This window comes from Coregonus lavaretus (assembly GCF_964263955.1).
Source record: "Coregonus lavaretus genome assembly, contig: HAP1_SCAFFOLD_1490, whole genome shotgun sequence".
Lineage (NCBI taxonomy): Eukaryota > Metazoa > Chordata > Actinopteri > Salmoniformes > Salmonidae > Coregonus > Coregonus lavaretus.
In genome coordinates this window covers 15,313-41,172 of record NW_028158472.1, presented here as the reverse complement: position 1 = coordinate 41,172, position 25,860 = coordinate 15,313, and the positions used below count along the sequence as shown (strand labels likewise).

At 42.6% G+C, this 25,860-nt stretch overlaps 1 protein-coding gene across 1 annotated transcript; it reads right to left on the bottom strand.

Annotated features, from left to right (window-relative positions):
- Positions 1–18,486: 18,486 nt before the first annotated feature.
- Positions 18,487–21,146, bottom strand: LOC311123990 (uncharacterized protein). Its single transcript, XM_084198214.1, has 4 exons — positions 21,109–21,146; positions 20,327–20,647; positions 20,135–20,223; positions 18,487–19,363 (listed from the first exon to the last, which is right to left on the bottom strand). The coding sequence occupies exons 2-4, from the start codon at positions 20,607–20,609 to the stop codon at positions 19,223–19,225; spliced, it is 513 nt and encodes a 170-aa protein (XP_084054340.1). The 5' UTR covers positions 20,610–20,647; positions 21,109–21,146; the 3' UTR covers positions 18,487–19,222.
- Positions 21,147–25,860: the final 4,714 nt, after the last annotated feature.

The window sequence follows — 25,860 nt, the reverse complement described above, 5'->3', positions numbered from 1 at the left end:
GAAGGTCAGAGGGGCGGGACCTCTGGCTTTCTCATCCAATGGGTTTTGAGAAGGAGGCGAGGAGTATGCAATTGAGATTCTCCCCATGACTGGGAAAGGGTGCCATAAAGCAGTGTGCACTGTATAGACCTCGCCAGCTTGAAGCCTAAATGAATGGGGAAAGACTAGGGTTTTGGGATAAACGCTGAAAATAAGGTCTGAGATGAACACAGACTTAGTAGATCTTATACGTTTTGTTGAATGAGTTAATATCAGTCAGTTAACATGACCTTTATGAATTATGAAGCTTTTATGGGCTTTTTCTGATTACATAAATGCTTCAAATTTCACAAAAAGTGACGTTAGCTGATGAAGATTATCTCATATAATAAATCGTAGGCTATAAGATGTCCTAAGCCTGTGTTTACCACAGACCTTATTGTCGGAATTTATCAAAAAACCCGACAAAAACTCCATTAATTTCCCCGTAGGATTTGTCCAATGAACCGAGGTGGAGTTTGTGCCTACAAAAAGTCTCCATTACTATTGCTCTGTATAGGGCAGTGGTTCCCAACCTTTTTCAGTTACCCAGAGGACCCTCTCATGTGCATTTTACCAGTAACCCTCTGGTCTCATGAGTCTTCTCAAGTACCCCTTGTGGATAGTCCAAGTACCCGCAGGGGTCCTAGTACACCTGGTTGGGAAACACTGCTAGTGAATAGGGTCCCTTTGTCTTCCTGTCATACAGTTACATGTCCACTAGATGGCAGTGTTTACCCAGTCTGGGCCAGGGTTGCACTACAGAACTAACACTGCTGAACCAGGCCTACGGTGGAAAACAATCCTTTATCAAGGTTATGGGTCCATTCATATCTAGCTAGGCCTGTATTCATGAAGAGTTTCAGAGTAGGAGTGTTGATCTAAGACCCCTTTTGCCTTTTAGATCATAATGAATAACATTACATGGACAGTGGGGAACTGATCCTAGATTTTACATTTCCATTTGAGTCATTTATCAGATGCTCTTATCCAGAGCGACTTACAGTTAGATCAGCAGCACTCCTATTTCTTTCCTGATTGATACGGCAAAACCTCACCACACGCACTTTACGTTAATTCTCCTAATCGGCTACGTTCATTATCCTAACCCGCTACATTAGTTCTCCTATCCTGCCATGTTAATGATCCTATCCTGCCACGTTAATTCTCCTAACCTGCTAAGTTAATTATCCTAACCTGCCACGTTAATTATCCTAACCTGCTAAACTAATTCTCCTAACCTGCTAGGTTAGTTCTCTTAACCTTCTCCGTTAGTTCTCCTAACCTGCAACATTAGTTATCCTAACCTCCCACGTTAATTATTCTAACCTGCTACATTAGTTATCCTAATCTCCCACGTTAGTTATTCTAACCTGCTACATTAGTTATCCTAACCTCCCACGTTAATTATCCTAACCTGCTAAGTTAGTTCTCCTAACCTCCGCAGTGGCGTGTATTCATGGATGCCAAAGGAGGCCAGGCTTCCCCAAAAAAATGACCAAGAAAAAAACATATAAAATAATGTATCTTTCATCTCTCTGTGTTTTATCATTTTCCTTCAATTAGCAAGAGGCTGAATGTATCTCACCGGAGAAAGCATCTGAGCGAGTGAAACGGTGCCCCTCTGTCTCTGTATGTGTAGGCCATTCTATCTGATGCTGTCTGGTTAAAAAGAGTATGACATTGCTGCCGCCCTGTAGCATTGAATGCTAACATTTGGCCTCCCTTGATCATAAAAAATTAATTAAAATGCCAATCAGCGTTGAGCTAAAGTGTGAATGGTCCTGAAATAAATCAAATAAAATAACAAATTGCATAATGACCCCTGCGCCCACCCGACCCCCCATCCGACCCCTCGCACCACCCCTAGGAGGCCGCCCCAGAGTTTGGGAACTACTGATCTATCTGATGCTGTCTAGTTCAAAATAATATGACACTGCTGCCGCCCTGTAGCATTGAATGCAAGGGAAGCCAGCGAACATTTGGCCTCCCTTGATAATAAAAAATAATAATAAAAGCCAATCAGCGTTGAGCTAAACTGTGAATGGTCCTGGCACTTACCCAGAAAGAAATGAAATAAAAATATGTAGCCTGATTAGCCTAAAATGAAAAGCATTCCAAATAGGCCACTAAAGCATGACTTGGCCACAGAGGATCATTCATTAGCTTCTTTAAAATATATATATATGTTGTGGATTGTTTTAAATCTCATTGCCTACTGTCAGAAGGAAAGCCAGCTTGCACAATATCGACAGATAATTGTTGAGTTGAGACTGTCAGCGAAAAGCAGAGGCCCAGCCAGGCATATCGCAATATTTCCTAATACAATCGCGGGAAAACATAATTTGGAAAGCAAATGTCTATTGCTGTAAAGAGAAGGCAGTGAAAATACTTTAATCTTTCTTTTATTTAGTTATCAAAATTCTCAACTTAATTGAGTGAACAACAGTAAGGCCTATCTTATTGGCACCAGCAGAGAGTATCATTGTTGGGTCAGTGCCACTTAAAAGTAATTTTTCTGAAAATAATGTACGTTTTAAAGTTAATTTCCTTCAATTTAGAACATTTTGCCATGGGGCATAGAGTAAATGTTGCCGTTCTGAAGCAAGTTTGCTGCAATTCTACACATTTTTCCAAAGGGTGGAGGTAAATGTTTGCCTTTTTTAATATGATAACTGATAATCAATGGGCCTCAACCGGGTCGGTAATTCGACCATTCTTACTACAAGACTAATTTACCAATCTAAAGAAAATGTTGCTGACATGGGTTAATTGAGTGACTGCTGATGCACACATTTTGAAATTTCCTAATGGAGGGGAGAGGGCCCTAGTGGAGCCACCTGGCTGAGAGGGCCCTAGTGGAGCCACCTGGCTGAGAGGGCCCTAGTGGAGCTGCCTGGCTGAGAGGGCCCTAGTGGAGCCACCTGGCTGAGAGGACCCTAGTGGAGCCAGCTGGCTGAGAGGGCCCTAGTGGAGCCACCTGGCTGAGAGGGCCCTAGTGGAGCCACCTGGCTGAGAAGGCCCTAGTGGAGCCAGCTGGCTGAGAGGGCCCTAGTGGAGCCAGTTGGCTGAGAGGGCCCTAGTGGAGCCAGCTGGCTGAGAGGGCCCTAGTGGAGCCAGCTAGTTTATATTTCATTTACAGTGTATTGACCGACGGCCTATACAGGTCAGGACTGATACACTCGTTTTTATTTGTTTATTTGTTTATATAGTTAAATTACTAACATTTCAAATGTCTTTCTCTTTTGAAACTTTTGTGTGTTTAATGTTTACTGTTTGTGATTGTTTACTTCACTTGCTTTGTCAATGGTAACATATGTTTCCCGTGTCAATAAAGCCCCTTTGAATTGAACTGAGAGAGAGAGAGAGAGAGAGAGAGAGAGAGAGAGAGAAAGAGAGAGAGAGAGAGGGGGGGAGGGGCAAAAGAGAGGAGAAATGAACATCAACATGACCTTTCATGATGTGATAGAGAAGATAGGCTTATAGTTGGTATGGTGCAACAACACCCATGTGTACACACATTCCCTGAACCTCTGTTTGCAGATGAGTTTATATATAATTTAATACCTTTGCGTTTGTCTGTTGTTGAAGTCATTCAATTCATAGGTCAGAGGTCAAGCTGAGCCGTACCAGAGTGGAAGAGTGGAAAAGGTTACTGGTTGTGATGACATAACTGGTGAGAAGTCAGTTATGAAAAGATATTCAGTTGACTGCGTGTTAGTCTGTCAGCCCTATCTCTTTTGACATCTCCCTCTCTCTCCTCCTCTTCTCTCTCACTCTCCATCTCCCCTCCCCTCCTCCTCTGTCCTGTAGCCGCAGGAAGTAGTTTGGGGGTGTAGAAATACAGCTAAACCTAGGGTATGGCTAAATGGGGTGTGTAGAAATACAAATAAACCTAGGGTATGGCTAAATGGGGTGTGTAGAAATACAGCTAAACCTAGGGTATGGCTAAATGGGGTGTGTAGAAATACAGCTAAACCTAGGGTATGGCTAAATGGGGTGTGTAGAAATACAGCTAAACCTAGGGTAAGGCTAAATGGGGTGTGTTGAAATACAGCTAAACCTAGGATATGGCTAAATGGGGTGTGTAGAAATACAACTTAACCTAGGGTATGGCTAAATGGGGTGTGTAGAAATACAGCTAAACCTAGGGTATGGCTAAATGGGGTGTGTAGAAATACAGCTAAACCTAGGGTATGGCTAAATGGGGTGTGTAGAAATACAACTAAACCTAGGGTATGGCTAAATGGGGTGTGTACAAATACAACTAAACCTAGGGTATGGCTAAATGGGGTGTGTAGAAATACAACTAAACCTAGGGTATGGCTAAATGGGGTGTGTACAAATACAACTAAACCTAGGGTATGGCTAAAAGGGGTGTGTAGAAATATAGTTAAACCTAGGGTATGGCTAAATGGGGTGTATTGACCGATGGCCTATACAGGTCAGGACTGATAAACTCATTTTTATATAGTTAAGAGAGGAGAAATGAACATCAACATCACCTTTCATGATGTGATGGGGAAGATTAGCTTATCGTTGGTATGGTGCAACAACACCCATGTGTACACACATTCCCCTTCCATGTGAACCTCTCTTTGCAGATGAGTTTACAGTTTATCTAATTTAATACATCAGCTTTTCCTCAATCGTTCAGTTCCAGAGGTCAGAGGTCAATCTGAGCTGGGCCAATAGTGGAAGAGTGGAAAAGATTACTGGTTAGGATGACATCACTGGTGAGAAGTCAGTTATAAATATATATTTCCCTTCCCTTAATCTTTCTCTCTCCTCCACAAATCTCTATCTCCCCTCCCCTCCCCTCCCCTCCCCTCCCCTCTCTCTCCACTACGCTCTCCTCCGCCCCCACCCCTCCTCTCATCTCTCGCAGCCCTTTGACATCTCCCTCTCTATCTCCCCTCCCGTCCTCTGTCCCCTCCTCTCTCTCCACTACCCTCCCCTCCTCCCTCTCTCTCTCTCTCTCTCTCTCTCTCTTAATGACATATAGCATCAGCCTTGTTGAGCTTGACTCAGTTGACTTGGTAACAGACCTCTAGCTACCCCCCTTCCTCTTGCTCTATTGAACCTTTAATTAAACCTTTATTTAACTATGGGAGGCCATAGAAAACATAAGACAAATATTAAATAGATACATAATATATACTCTCATTCATTTCCATAGGGACAGATACAATCAATCATTGACACACTGAATATACAACAGTCAGATGCATGCCATCATCACAACTTAACTGACATTAGTGCCTGTCCCCAGATGGACAGTTATGCTACAGTAAAGTACATTTACAGGTGATCACATCATTGTCCTGCTTTAAGACAGATTTTTACTGTCTTGTTTCCGGTTGCATGTTATTTACTAGCCCTGCAAATGATCATATATCTTACAATATCAAATCATATCTCAGTAACTGTCATAAGTGTATATCAGTATAACAGCATCCTACCTGTGCTCCAGAACAAGATCATCAATATCACTGCAGGTATCATATCTGTCTCTAACTGGGCCTCCACTGAGCTATACAAGTCTGCTGTCATGAAGAGTGGACTGAAGAGTGGAAAAATACTGGTAGGCTATATGACTTCTATCTGATTAGTTCCTTACTTCAATGATGTGAGATAAACTTCTTAGCAAGTTATCTTCGATCAGTAGTTGAACCCAGCTACCTACAGGAAACTGATTTATTTTGAAAACCCCCCACAGGAAACTGCTGACAGAGCAGCAAAGTTACACATAGTGTGTGCTTTAATATCACCTCTAACTTTCTACTGCTTGAGTTCACCTCTTATAAGTGTATACTGGGCAACTTTAATAACGTCTGGATGCCTTATATGGAAGTCTGTATTGCCCACGTCATGTTTTCAATAGCTGCTGTGTTGCTCAGTCCTGCCCTGGGGGTCTGCCGTCCTGTGAGTTGTCCCTCTGGCCTTGGCCTAACACACCTGAAACCAATAATCAATGTTTCACTAAGACCCTAAAGCTGAGTGGGGTGTGTTGGGTTGGGGCGCTGCAGGGCCGTGGACCCCTAGGGACAGGACAGGGTGACCCAGCTATATTGTGTGGATGTAAAAAAAGCTCTACAGTATTACTAGGCCATATGAGATGAATTATATGACTGTCACCACAGTACACGCTTTAAGATTTTGTTGTTCTAGGCTACCTGGCTAAAATGCTTGCTCGCTAGCCTAACTTCCTTTCAAGGCAACGTTTAGCTAGTTAACATTAGCATACTACATCTAGCTAAATGTTGAACTTCCCATCCTCTCAGCCTAGGTGCACAATGTATGAATTTATGGTTGTATCAGAATCACCATTAGAATCAGGTAGAGGTGGAGGTGGAGGAGGAGGAGGAGGAGGAGGAGGAGGAGGAGGAGGAGGAGGAGGAGGAGGAGGAGGAGGAGGAGGGGATTAGGAGGAGGAGGAGAGGGAGAGGAGGAGGAGGAGGAGGAGGAGGAGGAGGAGGAGGAGGAGAGGGAGGAGGAGGGGATTAGGAGGAGGAGGAGAGGGAGAGGAGGAGGAGGAGGAGGAGGAGGAGGAGGAGGAGGAGGAGGAGGAGGAGGAGGAGGAGGAGAGGGAGAGGAGAGGAGAGGAGAGGAGAGGAGAGGAGAGGAGAGGAGAGGAGAGGAGAGGAGAGGAGAGGAGAGGAGAGGAGAGGAGAGGAGAGGAGAGGAGAGGAGAGGAGAGGAGAGGAGAGGAGAGGAGAGGAGGAGAGGAGAGGAGAGGAGGAGGAGGAGGAGGAAGACAGAGAACAAGAAGAGTAATCTCCGATGAAAGAGTGTGGGGTGACTGTGGTGGACCATGTGGTCACCATGGTTTGACCTTGATAGAGGCTGGGATGGAGGAGAGGAGAGGAGAGGAGAGGAGAGGAGAGGAGAGGAGAGGAGAGGAGAGGAGAGGAGAGGAGAGGAGAGGAGAGGAGAGGAGAGGAGAGGAGAGGAGAGGAGAGGAGAGGAGAGGATGAGGAGAGGAGAGGAGAGGAGGAGGGGATGAGGGGATGAGGAAGAGGAGGAGAGGAGGAGGAGGAGGAGGAGGAGAGGAGAGAGAGGAGAGGAGAGGAGAGGAGAGGAGAGGAGAGGAGAGGAGAGGAGAGGAGAGGAGAGGAGAGGAGAGGAGAGGAGAGGAGAGGAGAGGAGAGGAGAGGAGAGGAGAGGAGAGGAGAGGAGAGGAGAGGAGAGGAGAGGAGAGGAGAGGAGAGGAGGAAAAGAGGAGGAGGAGGAGGAGGAGGAGTAGGAGGAGGAGGAGGAGGAGGAGGAGGAGGAGGAGGAGGAGGAGGAGGAGGAGGAGGGGATGAGGAGGAGGAGGAGGAGGGGAGGGAGAGGAGAGGAGAGGAGAGGAGAGGAGAGGAGAGGAGAGGAGAGGAGAGGAGAGGAGAGGAGAGGAGAGGAGAGGAGAGGAGAGGAGAGGAGAGGAGAGGAGAGGAGAGGAGAGGAGAGGAGAGGAGAGGAGAGGAGAGGGAGATGAGGAGGAGGAGGAGGAGGAGGAGGAGGAGGAGGAGGAGAGGAGGAAGACAGAGAACAAGGAGAGTAATGTCTGATGAAAGAGTGTGGGGTGACTGTGGTGGACCATGTGGTCAACCATGGTTTGACCTTGATAGAGGCTGGGCAGAGAGTGCAGCCCAATATGAGCCGTTTCACTGTAGCATCCATCATCCAGACGTCCCAAAATGACAATAGGTATGTACTGCAGACTTGGACCTGTCTACTACTTTTACTACTGGACAGTAGCACTACATAAAGCACAGTAAAGACTGTAGATTCCAAAACATACTGTAAGGGGAAACAAAGTCAAGGTTTCCTGTATTACTGGATGGAGGAAACTGGGAGCGATACTACTTTGGAACATGTTTATCTTGTATCCTGTATTACTCTAGTGGTTACTGTACTGGAGGCTATTTGGTTTTAGTAGAAACAGTTGTTTTAGCTCCCGACTAACAGTTATTACGCTGACGTTGCTTCCAGAGGCAGTTTGGAACTCGGTAGTGAGTGTTGCAACCTGGGACAGACGATTTTTACATGTTACGAGATTCAGCACTCGGCGGTCCCGTTCTGTGAGATTGTGTGGCCTACCACTTCGTGGCTGAGCCGTTGTTGCTCCTAGATGTTTCCACTTCACAACGGATTTGTTTTGAAAAACCCCACAGGAAACTGCTGACAGAGCAGCAACGTTTCACATAGTGTGTCCTATAATATCACCTCTAACTTTCTACTGCTTGAGTTCACCTCTTATAGAATATTGGTTAATGTTCCAGCACCTAAATATTAACAGTACCAGCACCCAAAATGAGTACTGATGAGGTCTCATGTTAGAGCAGGAGAAGGGGGGATGTGGTGTAGAAGCTAGAGGTCTGTTACCCAAGTCAACTCAACAGGCCTGATGCTATATGTCAGGGTCAGGCTGGGCTGGGCCAAGAGTGGAAAAGGTTACTGGTTATGATGACATCACTGGGGAGAAGTCAGTGATAATAATATATTCTCTCTCTCTCCCATCTCTCCCTCTCCTCCCTCTCTCCTCCCCTTTCCCTCCCCCTTTCTCTCTATCCTTCCCCTCCTCAAATGTATATTATATAATATAAGGAGAGGGGGGAGAGGGGGAGAGAGGGAGAAGAGGAGAGGGGGAGAGAGGGAGAAGAGGAGAGGGGGAGAGGGGGAGAGGGGGAGAAGAGGAGAGGGGGAGAGAGGGAGAAGAGGAGAGGGGGAGAGGGGGAGAGGGGGTACTGTTCGTCTCCCACCGTTCCACCCATGGGACTATACCTTCTGTGATCAAGTGGGAGTTTCCACCATATTTAGTATACCAGTCATTTCAGTTTAGGGAAGTGAACAAGTGCACACTTTAGGAGAAAGGAGACATAATTGGGACAATGCATCGTTCTAGACTACAGTCCTGCGTCTGTGACACCAGATTATCACCTAGTGGCCATAAGAGGAACTCTCCTGTCAGTATGTTTTTACTGCTTGCTCAAAACAACACATGACCTGCATACATTATATGATTTATGTGTGAGTACTAAAAGCATATGAATATAGTATATTATATTCTAGTATATTTATTATATATGTGGGTCTGATAAGTAAACACTCTTAATGTTTGCTGTTTTATCACTAAGAAGAACATTGGGCACTATGTAACCAAACACATGTGGAACCTCATGATATGAGAGATAAGAAGTGTTTAAAAAGGTGAGTCCTGAACCCTGTAGACTACTACACTACTTCTGAAGAAGACCAGACTCATTTCAGAATGAAGACTGTTCTAACGGTGTTGCTGTTGGGTCATGGCTAGAAGGGATCCAGCTTTTGTCAGATTAACGCCAGATTTGACTTTTCGTAGCAGGTTAGGAGAATTTGTGCAGCAGGTAGGATAATTAACATAGCAGGTTAGGAGAATTAGGTTAAAGTTAGGAAAAGGGTTAGGATTAGCTAAAATGCCTCAACAAAAAATATACTTTTGACATTAATTTGACAAAATCTGGATCCCTTATTGCCATGACCTTGGGGTTGGGGAAGCTGATCCTGATCTGTGCCTAGGGACAACCCTGGAGCTTAGGCCACAGTAGGACAGTCTATTTCCAATCGCAACATCCCACCCCTAGGGGGCAGCATGAGCCAGGTGCTTGGACTGCCAGCATGGTTAATAGTGTTAACATAATGACGTTTCCCCTATGGACTCGGGTAAACCTAACCCTGACCCTGCTAATTATCCTGACCCTGCTTAATAGCCATAAGACTGAGAAATAGTTAATTAACGTTACCTGGACTATCTGCACTGACCCTACATACACTCACAATACTATATATTTACACTATATACACACTACTATATATTCACACTATATAAACACTACTATATATTCACACTATATACACACTACTATATATTTACACTATATACACACTACTATATATTCACACTATATACACACTACTATATATTCACACTATATACACACTACTATATATTCACACTATATACACACTCACTCACACTACTATATATTCACACTATATACACACTCACTCACACTACTATATATTTACACTATATACTCACTCACTCACAACCTGTAACTCATTCAGCAGAACCAGGCACCAAATCTGCAATGCTACTGGACCATGAGGCCCAATGACCCAAACCTGTAACTCATTCAGCAGAACCAGGCACCAAATCTGCAATACTACTGGACCATGAGGCCCAATGACCCAAACCTGTAACTCATTCATCAGAACCAGGCACCAAATCTGCAATGCTACTGGACCATGAGGCCCAATGACCCAAACCTGTAACTCATTCAGCAGAACCAGGCACCAAATCTGCAATGCTACTGGCCCATGAGGCCCAATGACCCAAACCTGTAACTCATTCATTAGAACCAGGCACCAAATCTGCAATGCTACTGGTCCACGAGGCCCAATGACCCAAACCTGTAACTCATTCATCAGAACCAGGCACCAAATCTGCAATGCTACTGGACCATGAGGCCCAATGACCCAAACCTGTAACTCATTCATCAGAACCAGGCACCAAATCTGCAATGCTACTGGACCATGAGGCCCAATGACCCAAACCTGTAACTCATTCATTAAACCAGACACCAAATCTGCAATACTACTGGTCCACAAGGCCCAATGACCCAAACCTGTAACTCATTCATCAGAACCAGACACCAAATCTGCAATGCTACTGGACCATGAGGCCCAATGACCCAAACCTGTAACTCATTCATCAGAACCAGACACCAAATCTGCAATACTACTGGCCCATGAGGCCCGATGACCCAAACCTGTAACTCATTCATCAGAACCAGACACCAAATCTGCAATGCTACTGGACCATGAGGCCCAATGACCCAAACCTGTAACTCATTCATCAGAACCAGACACCAAATCTGCAATTCTACTGGACCATGAGGCCCAATGACCCAAACCTGTAATTCATTCATCAGAACCAGGCACCAAATCTGCAATGCTACTGGACCATGAGGCCCAATGACCCAAACCTGTAACTCATTCATCAGAACCAGGCACCAAATCTGCAATGCTACTGGACCATGAGGCCCAATGACCCAAACCTGTAACTCATTCAGCAGAACCAGGCACCACATCTGCAATACTACTGGCCCATGGTTTGCTCTACACTCAGATTTCAATTCTATAACAAACATTTGGCAAAACACAACACACAATTCTTTACCTTTGACACAACCTTCACAACTAAAATATATTGTTTGTAAATGAAAAGCAACAATATTCAACAAGCTAAGCTCAATTACCCATTGATCACGTTCTCTCTTCACATGTGCAAACACTAATTGAGTAAATGTTCACTTTGCAATCAGACCTTTGATATGGACAAAAAGACTACAGGTGAGTACTCCTGTGTTTAGAGAACAATAGAAGGAAACTTGGCAGAGATCAAGCTGTCTGGTCAAGGAGAATATCGCCTGTGATGTTGATTGAAATCTGTAGCCAAAACAACAGACATGAGTGATTTTGTTTTCACAATGGAGTATTTGTTTCTTGACTGTATTTTGACAGTTTCTTTATATATTCTGTACAATTGATCTAACATACAGTTCAGTAGTACAAATAAGACTGTTTTTCTTCCTTTGCATATGCAAAATATATTTACTGTACGTTTGCATTTTTACTGTTTGTGTGCTTACAGTATGCTGTTTGACATGTATTGAGTCATGTTAAAATATACAACTTAAAGTTTTGCGTTTGTGTTCCTTTCTTGTCTGAGTACACAAACAATACACAGTGTAACAACAACATCTTAGTCTTTAAACTGAAATAGGTTCTGATAGTAGTGTTTTGAAAATGTCACATTAGTGTGATCTCGGTTGTCACTAAGTTAGATTCATTTGATGTTTGTGTGTGTCTCATTTGTATGCAGAGTTTCATTTTGAGCAGGGAGTATATGATTTTGATTGCTGTTTCATTTTGCAAGATGTTTGGGGAAATTGGCTGACATCAGAGATGTAGTTTCATCAAACATGTGTTAACAATTGGGAAAAACATGAATGGTTAATCACTTAACCGTGTGGTAAACCTATAGATTTTAAACTCCTTTGTCTACTACATATGGATTTAGAGAACTACAGAAATAAAATGTTTTTATAAAGTATAAACATTTAAATTACATTTATGCTACATGATAAACCCACATAATGACTACTCATTATTGCTAATTGATTTCACATAGTGGGAACCACAATTAATCACCATATAAAAGGGGGTGTGAACACTTCCAATTTCTTTCAACATGCAGCAGGATAGATTGCAAGGGAGAGGAAGAAACCAAAGAGCTCGTGGACAAGGGGCCCGTCAGAGAGGTGGACATGGGTCCAACAAAGAGGTGGACATGGGCCCCATCAAAGAGGTGGACATGGGCCCCATCAAAGAGGAGGACATGGGCCCCATCAAAGACGTGGACATGGGCCCCATCAAAGAGGTGGACATGGGCCCCATCAAAGAGGTGGACATGGGCCCCATCAAAGAGGAGGACATGGGCCCCATCAAAGAGGTGGACATGGGCCCTGTCAAAGAGGTGGACATGGGCCCCATCAAAGAGGAGGACATGGGCCCCGTCAAAGAGGAGGACATGGGCACCATCAAAGAGGTGGACATGGGCCCCATCAAAGAGGTGGGCATGGGCCCCATCAAAGAGGTGGGCATGGGTCCCATCAAAGAGGTGGACATGGGCCCCATCAAAGAGGTGGGCATGGGTCCCATCAAAGAGGAGGACATGGGCCCCATCAAAGAGGTGGGCATGGGTCCCATCAAAGAGGAGGACATGGGCCCCATCAAATGTGGGCATGGGTCCCATCTAAGAGGTCAAAGAGGTGGACATCAGAGACACACTGTTGTCTAATGAAGTCCGGGCCATCGTCATTGACCATGTGGTAAACAGAGGTTATGGCAGAGGCTGCCAGGTTAGTTCACCCCAATCTGAAAAGATCAACCATCAATTCTATCATGAGAACATTTCACCAAGAATACCGGTAAGTCTGCAGGATATGCACAATGCTTCACCATTACATTTACAATAAATGACATATTGTAATGCATGTAAATTCAGAAAACATGTTACAGTATTCTTACAGTATTATCTATTGACAGTATACTCTGTTCTACCCTCAGAATTGGCTGTGGTCGTGTGCTGACTGGCCAGCAGGAGTGGGCAGTGGTGGAAATGGTGAGGGCCAGTAATGACATACGGCTGTCTGAAATACAGCAGGCCATTGAGGAGAATGATGACACCTTTACCTCTTCATCACTGGGAAGGGGCTCGTCAGCAAGCATTTCACAGTCTACAACAGTTGTATTCGAAGCATGTGACAAATATAATTTGGTTTCATCAGAGTGTCTGGGTCATGGTGTAACTGGCTGAGATTCTCCCAGAGTGTCTGGGTCATGGTGTAACTGGCTGAGATTCTCCCAGAGTGTCTGGGTAATGGTGTAACTGGTTGAGATTCTCCCAGAGTGTCTGGGTCATGGTGTAACTGGCTGAGATTCTCCCAGAGTGTCTGGGTCATGGTGTAACTGGCTGAGATTCTCCCAGAGTGTCTGGGTCATGGTGTAACTGGCTGAGATTCTCCCAGAGTGTCTGGGTCATGGTGTAACTGACTGAGATTCTCCCAGAGTGTCTGGGTAATGGTGTAACTGGCTGAGATTCTCCCAGAGTGTCTGGGTTGGTGTAACAGGCTGAGATTCTCCCAGAGTGTCTGGGTAATGGTGTAACTGGCTGAGATTCTCCCAGAGTGTCTGGTTCATGATGTAACTGGCTGAGATTCTTCCAGAGTGTGTGGGTCATGGTGTAACTGGCTGAGATTCTCCCAGAGTGTCTGGGTCATGGTGTAACTGGCTGACAGGATGATGCAGTACTGTACCTGTAGGCCTGATGTGTAATATTGTTCTCTGGCCAACAGAGAGAAATATTTCAATGTTCATCTTTCATACTCCACCAAACTGCAGTGAAGAAAGTACAGGTAAAGTTTCCCCGAGGTACAGATCTAGGATCAGCTTCTCCTCCCCCAATCCTAACCTTATCCATTAGTGGGGGAAATGCAAAACTAACCCAAGATCAGCGTGTAGGGAAAACTTCACCCTATATTCAATGGTACCCTGTTCCCTATATAGAGCACTCACTACTATTGACCAGGGCCCACGGGGCTATACACTATACAGCTAAATGCTAATAGGTCACTATACAGCTAAATGCTAATAGGACACTATACAGCTAAATGCTAATAGGACACTATACAGCTAAATGCTAATAGGTCACTATACAGCTAAATGCTAATAGGACACTATACAGCTAAATGCTAATAGGACACTATACAGCTAAATGCTAATAGGACACTATACAGCTAAATGCTAATAGGACACTATACAGCTAAATGCTAATAGGACACTATACAGCTAAATGCTAATAGGACACTATACAGCTAAATGCTAATAGGACACTATACAGCTAAATGGAGGAACTAATGACATTGGTATAATTGAACATTTATGTCCCACAACATCTAATCTGTCTTTGTTTTAAGAATTTTAAAACAAAACTTTCTTTTGAAACGACAATCAAAAGGTGTGTGTGTGTGTGTGTGTGTGTGTGTGTGTGTGTGGGTTAATGCTGAGAAATTAGTGCTTTTTTAGGTCTGTTCGGTTTCGGTTCGATTACAAAAAAATAATAACGGTTTTCCAATTCGATAATAAAAAAAAAAAAGAAATGCATTATCAAATAATTGCATGACAATGGTTTTAGAGCTTTTTAAGGGAAATTTCAAAGCAAAAAAACTGTGAACATTAAATTGCCAAAACAAAAAAACAAAAAATAGGAAATGACTATGAAATAATCAAATATTTCAGTTGTGTACAGTGTCTTGCGAAACTATTAACCCCCCTTGGAATTTTTCTTATTTTGTTGCCTTACAACCTGGAAATTAAATTGATTTTTTGGGGGTTTGTAACATTTCATTTCCACAACATGCCTACCACTTTGAAGATGTAAATACATTTTTTATTGTGAAACAAACAAGAAATTGCCCATTCATCAAGGCAAAACTGCTCCAGCTCCTTCAAGTTGGATGGGTTCCGCTGGTGTACAGCAATCTTTAAGTCATACCACAGATTCTCAATTGGATTGAGGTCTGGGCTTTGACTAGGCCATTCCAAGACATTTAAATGTTTCTCCTTAAACCACTTCAGTGTTGCTTTAGCAGTATGCTTAGGGTCATTGTCCAGCTGGAAGGTGAACCTCCATCCCAGTCTCAAATCTCTGGAAGACTAAAACAGGTTTCCCTCAAGAATTTCCCTGTATTTAGTGCCATCCATCACTCCTTCAATTGTGACCAGTTTCCCAGTCCCTGCCAATGAAAAACATCCCCACAGCATGATATTGCCACCACCATGCTTCAATGTGGTGATGGTGTTCTCGGGGTGATGAGAGGTGTTGCGTTTGCGCCAGACATTTTCCTTGATGGCCAAAAAGTTCAATTTTAGTCTCATCTGACCAGAGTACCTTCTTCCATATGTTTGGGGAGTCTCCCACATAACTTTGACGAAAACGAAACGTGGTTGCTTATTTTTTTCTTTAAGCAATGGCTTTTTCTGGCCACTCTTCCATAAAGCCCAGCTCTGTGGAGTGTATGGCTTAAAGTGGTCCTATGGACAGAGACTACAATCTCCGCTGTGGAGCTTTACAGCTCCTTCAGGGTTATCTTTGGTATCTTTGTTGCCTCTCTGATTAACGCCCTCCCTGCCTGGTCTGTGAGTTTTGGTGGGCGGCCCTCTACTGGCAAGTTTGTTGTGGTGCCATATTCGTTCCATTTTTTAATAATGGATTTAATGGTGCTCCGTGGGATGTTCAAAGTTTCTGATATTTTTTTATAACCCAACCAACCCTGATCTGTACTTCTCCACAACTTTGTCCCTGACCTGTTTGGAGAGCTCCTTGGTCTTCATGGTGCCGCTTACTTGGGGGTGCCGCTTACTTGGGGGTGCCCCTTGCTTAGTGGTGTTGCAGACTCTGGGGCCTTTCAGAACAGGTGTATATACACTGAGATCATGTGACAGATCATGTGACAGATTGCACACAGGTGGAATTTATTTAACTAATTATATGACTTCTGAAGGTAATTGGTTGCAGCAGATCTTTTTAGGGGATCATAGCAAAGGGGGTGAATACATATGAATGCACCCCTTTTCTGTTATTTATTTGTTAGAATCTCTTAAAATAAGTTATTTTTTTTTCATTTCACTTCACCAATTTGGACTACTTTGTGTATGTCCATTACATGTAATCCAAATAAAGGTCCATTTAAATTACAGGTTGTAATGCAACAACATGGGAAAAACACCAAGGGGGATGATTACTTTTGCAAGGCACTGTATGTGTTCCCCATACTGTACTGTCTTTAGTCATCCTATTTAGCTAGCCTGTCTAAGTATACTGCAGAACAGTCTGAACAAATCGTTTAACTAGTTCTTCAGAGTAGATGAGGTCTACTTTCACCAACTGTCTCTGTCCCTCTCGTAGTTGTGTTGTGGACATTCCTCTGCCATGTGGTCTGTGTGTATCTAACCTAACGTAGCAGGTGTAAAAGTGTATCCACCCGTCCAGAGATCTGTATATAGTGACAAGATGCTCATGTCTATGCCCCTAACAATGGGAGTCGTTGTCCTGTGTGAGCGATATTCAGACCACCTCCAGATACATTAGAAAGCTGTTATTGTGATATGAAGATGCAGAATTCTGCCTCTGACATTCTTCTGCTGCTCTGTCTGTCTACCTGTCTGCCTGTCTATCTGTCTGTCTGTCTGTCTGTCTGTCTGTCTGTCTGTCTGTCTGGGGGAGAGGTCACTAAGGGTCAAGGTGCTGAACCTCTGGGCTGAGCTGATGTTTGGTGTCACTGATGGAATCACTAATGATCAATAACCCCTTGACCACTGTGAAATAAAAAACTGGAGGGGAAATCACACAATACTGAGTTTATTAAAAGCATTCAGTGATTACATGGCAGTTTAGAGAGCAACAGGTCTTTATCTGGAAAGGGTAAATAACATAACAACAAAACATTATCTGAACTCACATCAACTATCCACTGAGTGTACAAAACATTAGAAACATCTTCCTAATATTGCGTTGCACCCCAACCTTTTGCCCTCAGAACAGCCTCAATTTGTCAGGGCACGGACTCTACAAGGTGTCAAAAACATTCCACAGGGAAGCTGGCCCATGTTGACTCCAATGCTTCCCACAGTTATGTCAAGTTGGCTGGATGTCCTTTGGGTGGAGGACATTCTTGATACACACGGCAATCTGTTGAGCGTAAAATAACCAGCAGCGTTGCAGTTCTTGACACACTCAAACCGGTTTGCCTGGCCCCAACTTCCATACCCTGTTCAAAGACACTTAAATCTGTTGTCTTGCCGATTCACCCTCTGAATGGAACACATACACAATCCATGTGTCAATTATCTCAATCCTTAAAAATATATATTTTTTAACCTGTCTCCTCCCCTTCATCTACACTGATTAAAGTGGATTTAACAAGTGACATCAATAACAGATCATAGCTTTCACCCAGATTCAACTGGTCAGTCTATGTCTGGGAAAGAGCAGGTGTTCTTAATGTTTTGTATACTCAGTGTAGAATTAGCACTTGTCAACAATAACTTTAATGTCATTGATATAATACAAAACAATTATCATTTACGTTACTTATTGATTGATTGATTGATTTGTACAACACCATCTATTGTATATCAGACCTACACTAAGTACTATACTTTCTCTGTAACCCACAGATCATAAGAGAATAACATCATTATCTCTATATACTACTAACAACATCACAACAATAATCTACATCATAATCAATATCATAACATTTATAATCAATAACATCATTATCTATATACTACTAACATCATAACAATAATCTACATCCTAATCAATATCATAACATTTAAAATCAATAACATCATTATCTATATACTACTAACATCATAACAATAATCTACATCCTAATCAATATCATAACATTTATAATCAATAACATCATTATCTATATACTACTAACATCATAACAATAATCTACATCCTAATCAATATCATAACATTTATAATCAATAACATCATTATCTATATACTACTAACATCATAACAATAATCTACATCCTAATCAATATCATAACATTTATAATCAATAACATCATTATCTATATACTACTAACATCATAACAATAATCTACATCCTAATCAATATCATAACATTTATAATCAATAACATCATTATCTATATACTACTAACATCATAACAATAATCTACATCCTAATCAATATCATAACATTTATAATCAATAACATCATTATCTCTATACTACTAACATCATAACAATAATCTACATCCTAATCAATATCATAACATTTATAATCAATAACATCATTATCTATATACTACTAACATCATAACAATAATCTACATCCTAATCAATATCATAACATTTATAATCAATAACATCATTATCTCTATACTACTAACAACATAACAATAATCTACATCAGTCAATATCATAAAATGTATAATCAATAACATCATGAGGTAAACAACAGCAACAAAACAATCCCCAACAAACTAAAATGACCCCTTTATTCAGATGTTTCAAAATACAAAGAATGACCAGATGATTATAATAATACATGGACTAATAATGGAAACCCTTCAAGATAAAGAATCTAAGAGAAACACTAAATAAGATAAAGACATAAAGACAAAAGCTAAAAGCAGCAATACATTCTGGAACACAAAACAGACCTAATTGAGCTACTCTCTAAAAATAATCAAAACCCCATGTTACCCAAAACCCCATGTTACCAAAACCCCATGTTACCAAAACCCCATGTTACCAAAACCCCAAGTTACCCAAAACCCCATGTTACCCAAAACCCCATGGTACCATGGTGGTACAAAACAAACAAAAATGAATAATGGTGGTTACAATCACTCCTTTTAGATTTCTTCCAAGGTTATAAAAAGATAAACTAATTCTTAACTTCTGTTATTAAAATTAGAACCACTTAAGGTTTGTCACCACATTTTAAACACCAGTCCACTGCTGACCATCGAGTTCAAAACACAAAACTGACCTAAGATCAGCATGTAGGGTCAGCATCATTCTACTCCTACTCAGTCCCCTGGGCTGCTCTCTCCTCTCCCGGTCCAGCTTCAGCTCTGGAGCTCAGAGAGACCATCTCCATGGCATTGGCATCAACATATAGATCCATGCTGCTCACCCTGTTCACTCTCTTCTGCCTCCTGGTGGTCTAGGGAGACACAGCACCGAGAGTGAGTGAGTGAGTCAGTCATGGACTAATAATGGAAACACTTCAAGATAAAGAATCTAAGAGAAACACTAAATAAGATAAAGACATAAAGACAAAAGCTAAAAGCAGCAATACATTCTGGAACACAAAACAGACGTAATTGAGCTACTCTCTAAAAATAATCAAAACCCCATGTTACCAAAACCCCATGTTACCCAAAACCCCATGTTACCCAAAACACCATGTTACCAAAACCTCATGTTACCCAAAACCCCATGTTACCAAAACCCCATGTTACCAAAACCCCATGTTACCAAAACCCCATGTTACCCAAAACCCCATGTTACCATGGTTGCAAAAAAACAAACTAAAAGGAATCATGGTGGTTGCTGTCACTCTTTTTAGATGTCTTCCAAGGTTCTAGAAATATAAACTAATTCTGAACTTTTCAGCTATTATTAAAATCCCGGTCTCTCGTTCTCTCTGTGTGTGTGTGTGTGTGTGTGTCTGTCTCTCGTTCTCTGTGTGTGTGTGTGTGTGTGTGTGTGTGTGTGTGTGTGTGTGTGTAGCGCGCGTCTCTCGTTCTCTGTTTGTGCGCGTCTCTCGTTCTCTGTACAGAAGAACAAACCCAAGATAGTGCAACACAAGTCAAAAATACACATCTGGTTAATCACACACCTTAAACACAGATATAGACCAATGTAGAATCTGAACCCTGCTCAAAGACACAAACATTTAAATGACTTGTAACGTCTGAGTAAATGTCTTTACCTTGTAGTACAGGTAGATGGTGGTGATGGCTGTCAGTAGGATCAGCAGCACTACAACGTGTCTGATGATGAAGGCTGGCAGAGGAGAGGCTGCAAACAGAAACACCTTTGATGAGGGGACTGATCATCATCACATAGATCTGTGGGAAATCTGTCAATAACAAAGTTATAAGTCTGGATCATGTTCAGTTACCTGTGACGGTGAGGGAGAGGAGCTCACTCTCAGAGGAGAAGTTATGAGAGAAAACATAATTGTCATAAACACAGCTGTAGTTCCCTTGGTGGGAGCCATCTGCAGCAGGGAAGAGGAAGGCAGCAGAGTGATTGACAGCTGGCTGGGTCTGGGTTCTGTTGGAGCCGGTGAACGTGAGGAGGAAGGAGCCTCCTGGGTACTGTGGCTGAGTAAAGCAGGTGATGGTGAAGTTGTAGCCCCTAAACACTTCGGGCCCCTGGTGGCCCCTGGAGATCCCTCCCATTGAGTCAGTCAGGAAGATATCAGGCTGGACCAGGAGATCTGTAACAATAAAAGAGAACAAGAAAAACCTCTTCAACTAGTTTCCTATAGATATGACAATAACATCAGCATGTAACAGTGCTAGCCACCCTCCCTCACAGGGCAACATGAGTAGTGGGCCTACAGTCACTGAGACAACATATGTTGATATCAGGCTGAAGCAGGACATCTGGAACAAGAGGAGAGAAAAAGAAAACGTAGCTCCTCAACTACTTTCTTTCCTCATTTAGATATGACAATAACATGACATGTGACAGTGGTAGTGAGTAGAGACGTTCAGTGAGATAACGTTCAAATACAAAAGCATTCTGGGATATTTAAGTTGTATTTTATTCCTACTTGACTGAGTGATCTGTTTTGCAAAGCAGACTTACAAGCTAAACAGTCATTGTGAGAGGTGCAGAGGAAGTTGTATGAATGAAGGAAATCAGTTGAATATAATTATAATATCTTGTTATTACCTGAGCAGATCACTGTGAATCCAGGAAGGAGATTATTTGTTCTCAAACACTCCCTCAGTGAAGGCTCAGACCCAGAACAGTAAACTGCAAACCCTCTAGTGGTGTTTCCAGGTAGTACTGAAACAGTGGAGCCACAACCCAGCTGTCTACACACTACTGCAGCTACAGCCTTGGCCTCCTTCTTGTTCCAGTCTACAGCTCCCACAGTCCTCCACTCTCCCTGGTAGTACCAATCCACTCCACCAGCACAGCGACTGCCTCCTCCCACCAGCCTCACATCATCAGGCTCTGAGAAAAGAATAATAATAATAATAATAATATGCCATTTAGCAAACGCTTTTATCCAAAGCGACTTACAGTCATGCGTGCATACATTTTTGTGTATTGGTGGTCCCGGGGATCGAACCCACTACCTTGGCGTTACAAGCACCGTGCTCTACCAGCTGAGCTACAGAGGACCACAGAGAGAAGAGAGAGAGACAGTAATCTTACTATTTTCACACTAAAACATCTCTACAGTGGGCTCCAAAATTACTGGCACCCTGACTGCACCAACAATACATTAAAAAATATAAACAATACTGTACTTTATTAATGTTTCAATGGAACCAACCAAAATCATACAATTATTTAATACAAAATAAAAGTCACCTAAATCATGGTTTCATAATTATTGGCACTCCTCATTTAGTACTTAGTGCAACCACCTCAGGCAAGGATAACAGCATGGAGTCTTTTCCTGTAATGTTTGACAAGGTTAAGGAACACATTTGGAGGGATTTTGGACCATTCCTCTATGCAGATCCTTTCAAGATCCTTCACATTCTTGGGTTTGCGCTTATCAACTGCCATCTTCAAATCAGCCCACAGATTTTCGATTGGATTGAGGTCTGACTGAGATGGCCATGGCAGAAGATATATTTTTTTTGTCACAGAACCATTTCTGTGTGGATCTTGAGGTATGTTTTGGGTCATTGTCTTGTTGGAATGTCCACCTACGGCCAAATCCCAGCCTGCTTTGTCAGCCGAAATTGCCTGATACTTGGTGGAATTCATTATGCCATCCAGTGCCCCTGGACCTCTGGAATTAAAACAGCCCCAAATCATCACTGACCCACCACCATATTTCACAGTGTGTATGAGTTGCCTCTCCTTGTATGCATCTCTGTTTCGACGACAAACATGTCGATGCTGTATCTGACCAAAACGTTCAATTTTGGTCTCATCTGACAAGAGCACCTTCTTCCAGTCATAATGTAAATGACATTTGGCAAACTCAAAGAGCTTGCGTCTGTGTCTTGGGGTCAGAAAGGGCTTTCTTCTGGCAAACCTTCCAAAGAGCCTGTGGTTGTGGAGGTGGCGTCTGATGGTGCTTTTTGAAACCTGGTGACCCCAAGACGCCACCAAGGCCTGCAATTCGTTCACAGTTATTCTTGGGGATTTTGTTGCTTCTCTCACCATCCTCCTCCCTATCCTGGGGGGCAAAATGCATTTGCGTCCTCTACCCGTGACGTTTTCAACTGTTCCATATCTTTTTTATTTTTTAAATAATTGCCCTGACAGTGCTCAGTGGTATATTCAATCGTTTGTGGATCTTCTTGTAGCCATTACCAGATTTATGAAGGTCTACGACCATCTGTCTCTTTTGAACTGCCAGTTATTTTGTTTTCTTCATGGTGTTGGATGACAAAGGGATATTGCATGCGTGTTACCTCATTTTTATACCCTAGTGAAACAGGAAGTGATGTAATGGCTCAATATAGTTCCTTAAGACTTAGATACACTTAAATAAGTGGAATTTTATTCCTGGTTGATAGAATAATTATTAATGACTAATTATTACACCCTGAAACTGTGTGAAATGTGTTAGAATGTGTGAGTGTAGGACCAGTAAAGACTATGACATTGAGCTACTATTTAGCAATGTGATTAAGAGTTCGACCAGACAACAAGGGACAAGGAGAACTGGCTACAGACAACTGAGAAACCAAGATAAAGAGGCCTCCCAATTAAGGGAGGAGAGAAACGGTTAGGCTTTTTAAGGAGTATGAGGACGGCGATAACTAAGGAATGCAGCCTATGATAAGAACATGTGTGTGTGACCTGATGGTTAGGAGAGCAGAGGAAAACAGCCCGCCTAAAAGGGGTGGGATTTTTGTATGACGTGTGAGTATAAAAGATGGACTCTGAAATTGTGATGAACAGAATTCTCAATGAATAAAGGCCTGACTATGCAGACCGGGACTCTGTCCGTTTCTTGATCCAAAAGCATTACAACCTTTTGGGAGACGCACAGAGACACTGAAATAGTTGAGTTCAACCATTGAGATTAAAATGTTCACTTAACACTGGTTTAATTTTGGTAGATGTTATTTACAATAATCTTTAAGGGTGCCATTAATTGTGAAACCTTGATTTGGAGGACATTGATTTTTAATTTAATCAATAAATGATTTTGGTGGGTTCCATTGGAACATTAATATAGTACAGTATTTCTCACATGTTGGTATTTTTAGTTTCTCTCTATAATTATAGTGTTTATATTTCTGTAAGTATGTTTTGTGCATTGCCAGACAGGGGTGCCAGTAATTTTTGAGCCCACTATATATTGCCTCTCATATTCTTCACTCCAGGCGAGAAACAATGTTGATTGAGTGACAAACTGTTTCTTACCTGAGCAGGTGAGTCCAACTGCATTACCAGGAAGGCAGGTGTTGTTTTTTCTGTCTGAGGTGTCACAGTCCAGGAGAAGGGACTCATTGCCTTTACACTGGAACTCTTTATCCAAGGTCTGACACCCAACTTCTCCATAGAGCCCCACAGCCAAGCTCCCCACAGACTACCTCTGCATCCTGCTGGTCAAAGTCAGCTTCACACACTGAGGCCCAGGACTGATTGGACTTCACCTCCAGTCTCCCAGAGCAGAGGCCAGCTCCATCCACAAGCTGCACAGACTCTGGAGAAAAAGAGTTGGTGGAACATTCAATCCGTTTTGTTGATGACACTGTCAAGGACTAAACACAAATATGTTGGATAAAATATTGTAGTTTGCTATGTTTGATACTGTAAGAGGTGGAAATGGGTTCTTAGTCACTCAGGACAGGGTTAGGAATAATGAAGGCAGGAGACAGGAATAAGTTCACTTCACTTTATAGAAAATAAACAGCTGGACATCCATCAGGCAGCTTCACTTCAGTAACATCTGAACTACAATGATCTGCCCATGCACATCTCCCATAAATGAATATAACAAACACAAATATAATGTTTAAATACATCTGACATCTCTCCCTCTCTTTAAATGAAATGGAAAACACATAAAACATGATATATGCAAATATTGTATAATGTACAAATCAAATCTCTCAATATTACCAGTGTCTTACCTGAACAGGTCACATGATGATAATATCTACCATTACAGTCACCAGGTCCTCTTCCTATGATGCCACACTCTCTAATAGTAGACTCATTTCCTCTGCAACCCCATAGTATGACTCCTCCTCTTCCCTCTTCAACCAGAGGTCCTCTAGATTCAGCTACAGCATTCCCACAGCCCAGCTCTCTACACACAACCTTAGCCTCTCTCATGCTCCACCACACAGTACATTGATGTAACCACTCTCCTCTGTAGAAGACTTCCACTCTCCCAGAGCAGGAAGTGGTCCCATTCACCAGTCTGACTGAGATTTCAACTGTAAACAGCAGAGAGGAAAACACAGTGGTGAGGACAGATTATGACAGGGCTTCTGTTATTCTAACAGCAGTAATGCTTTGTGGTTGACAAGTATTAGTAGTTCCATAAAACAGTACTTGTTATTGGGTTTTAGAATGGTGTGTATGGACACATGAATTTCTCCATGTGGGATAATAAAGTTGACTAATATTGAACTGCTATAATCACTGTAGATGTATACTCTACCTACCTGGTGGACTGATGCTTTGAGCCTTGATATCTAGAGAGAGAGAGAGAGAGAGAGAGAGGCAGAGGTTAAATGAACATCAACATGACCTTTCATGATGTGATGGGGAAGATAGGCTTATCGATGGTATGATGCAACAACACACGTGTGTACACACACTATAGATACAAAAGTATGTGGACACCCCTTCAAATTAGTGGATTCTATTTCAGCCACACCCCTTCCTGACAGGTGTATAACATTGAGCACACAGCCATGCAATCTCCATAGACAAACATTGGCAGTAGAATGGCCCATACTGAAGACCTCATTGATTTTCAACGTGGCACCGTCACAGGATGCCACCTTTCCAACAAGTAATTTAGTAAAATGTCTGCCCTGCTGGAGCTGCCTCGGTCAACTGTAAGTTCTGTTATTGTGAAAGGAAACGTCTAGGAGCAACAGCGGCTCAGCGTGAAGTTGTAGGCCACACAAGCTCACAGAACGGGACCGCCGAGTGCTGAAGAGGGTAGCATGTAAAAAACGTCTGTCCTCGGTTGCAACACTCACTACGAGTTCCAAACTGCCTCTGGAAGCAACGTCAGCACAAGAACTGTTAGTTGGGAGCTTCATGAAATGGGTTTCCATTGTTGAGCAACCGAACAAAAGCCTAAGATCACCATGAGCAATGCCAAGCATCGGCTGGAGTGGTGTAAAGCCCGCCTCCATTGGACTCTGGAGCATTGAAAACGCATTCTCTGGAGTGATGAATCACGCTTCACCATCTGGCAGTCCAAAGGAAAAAATCCACGCAGCAATGTATATTTAACATTACCTCACTAATGCTCTT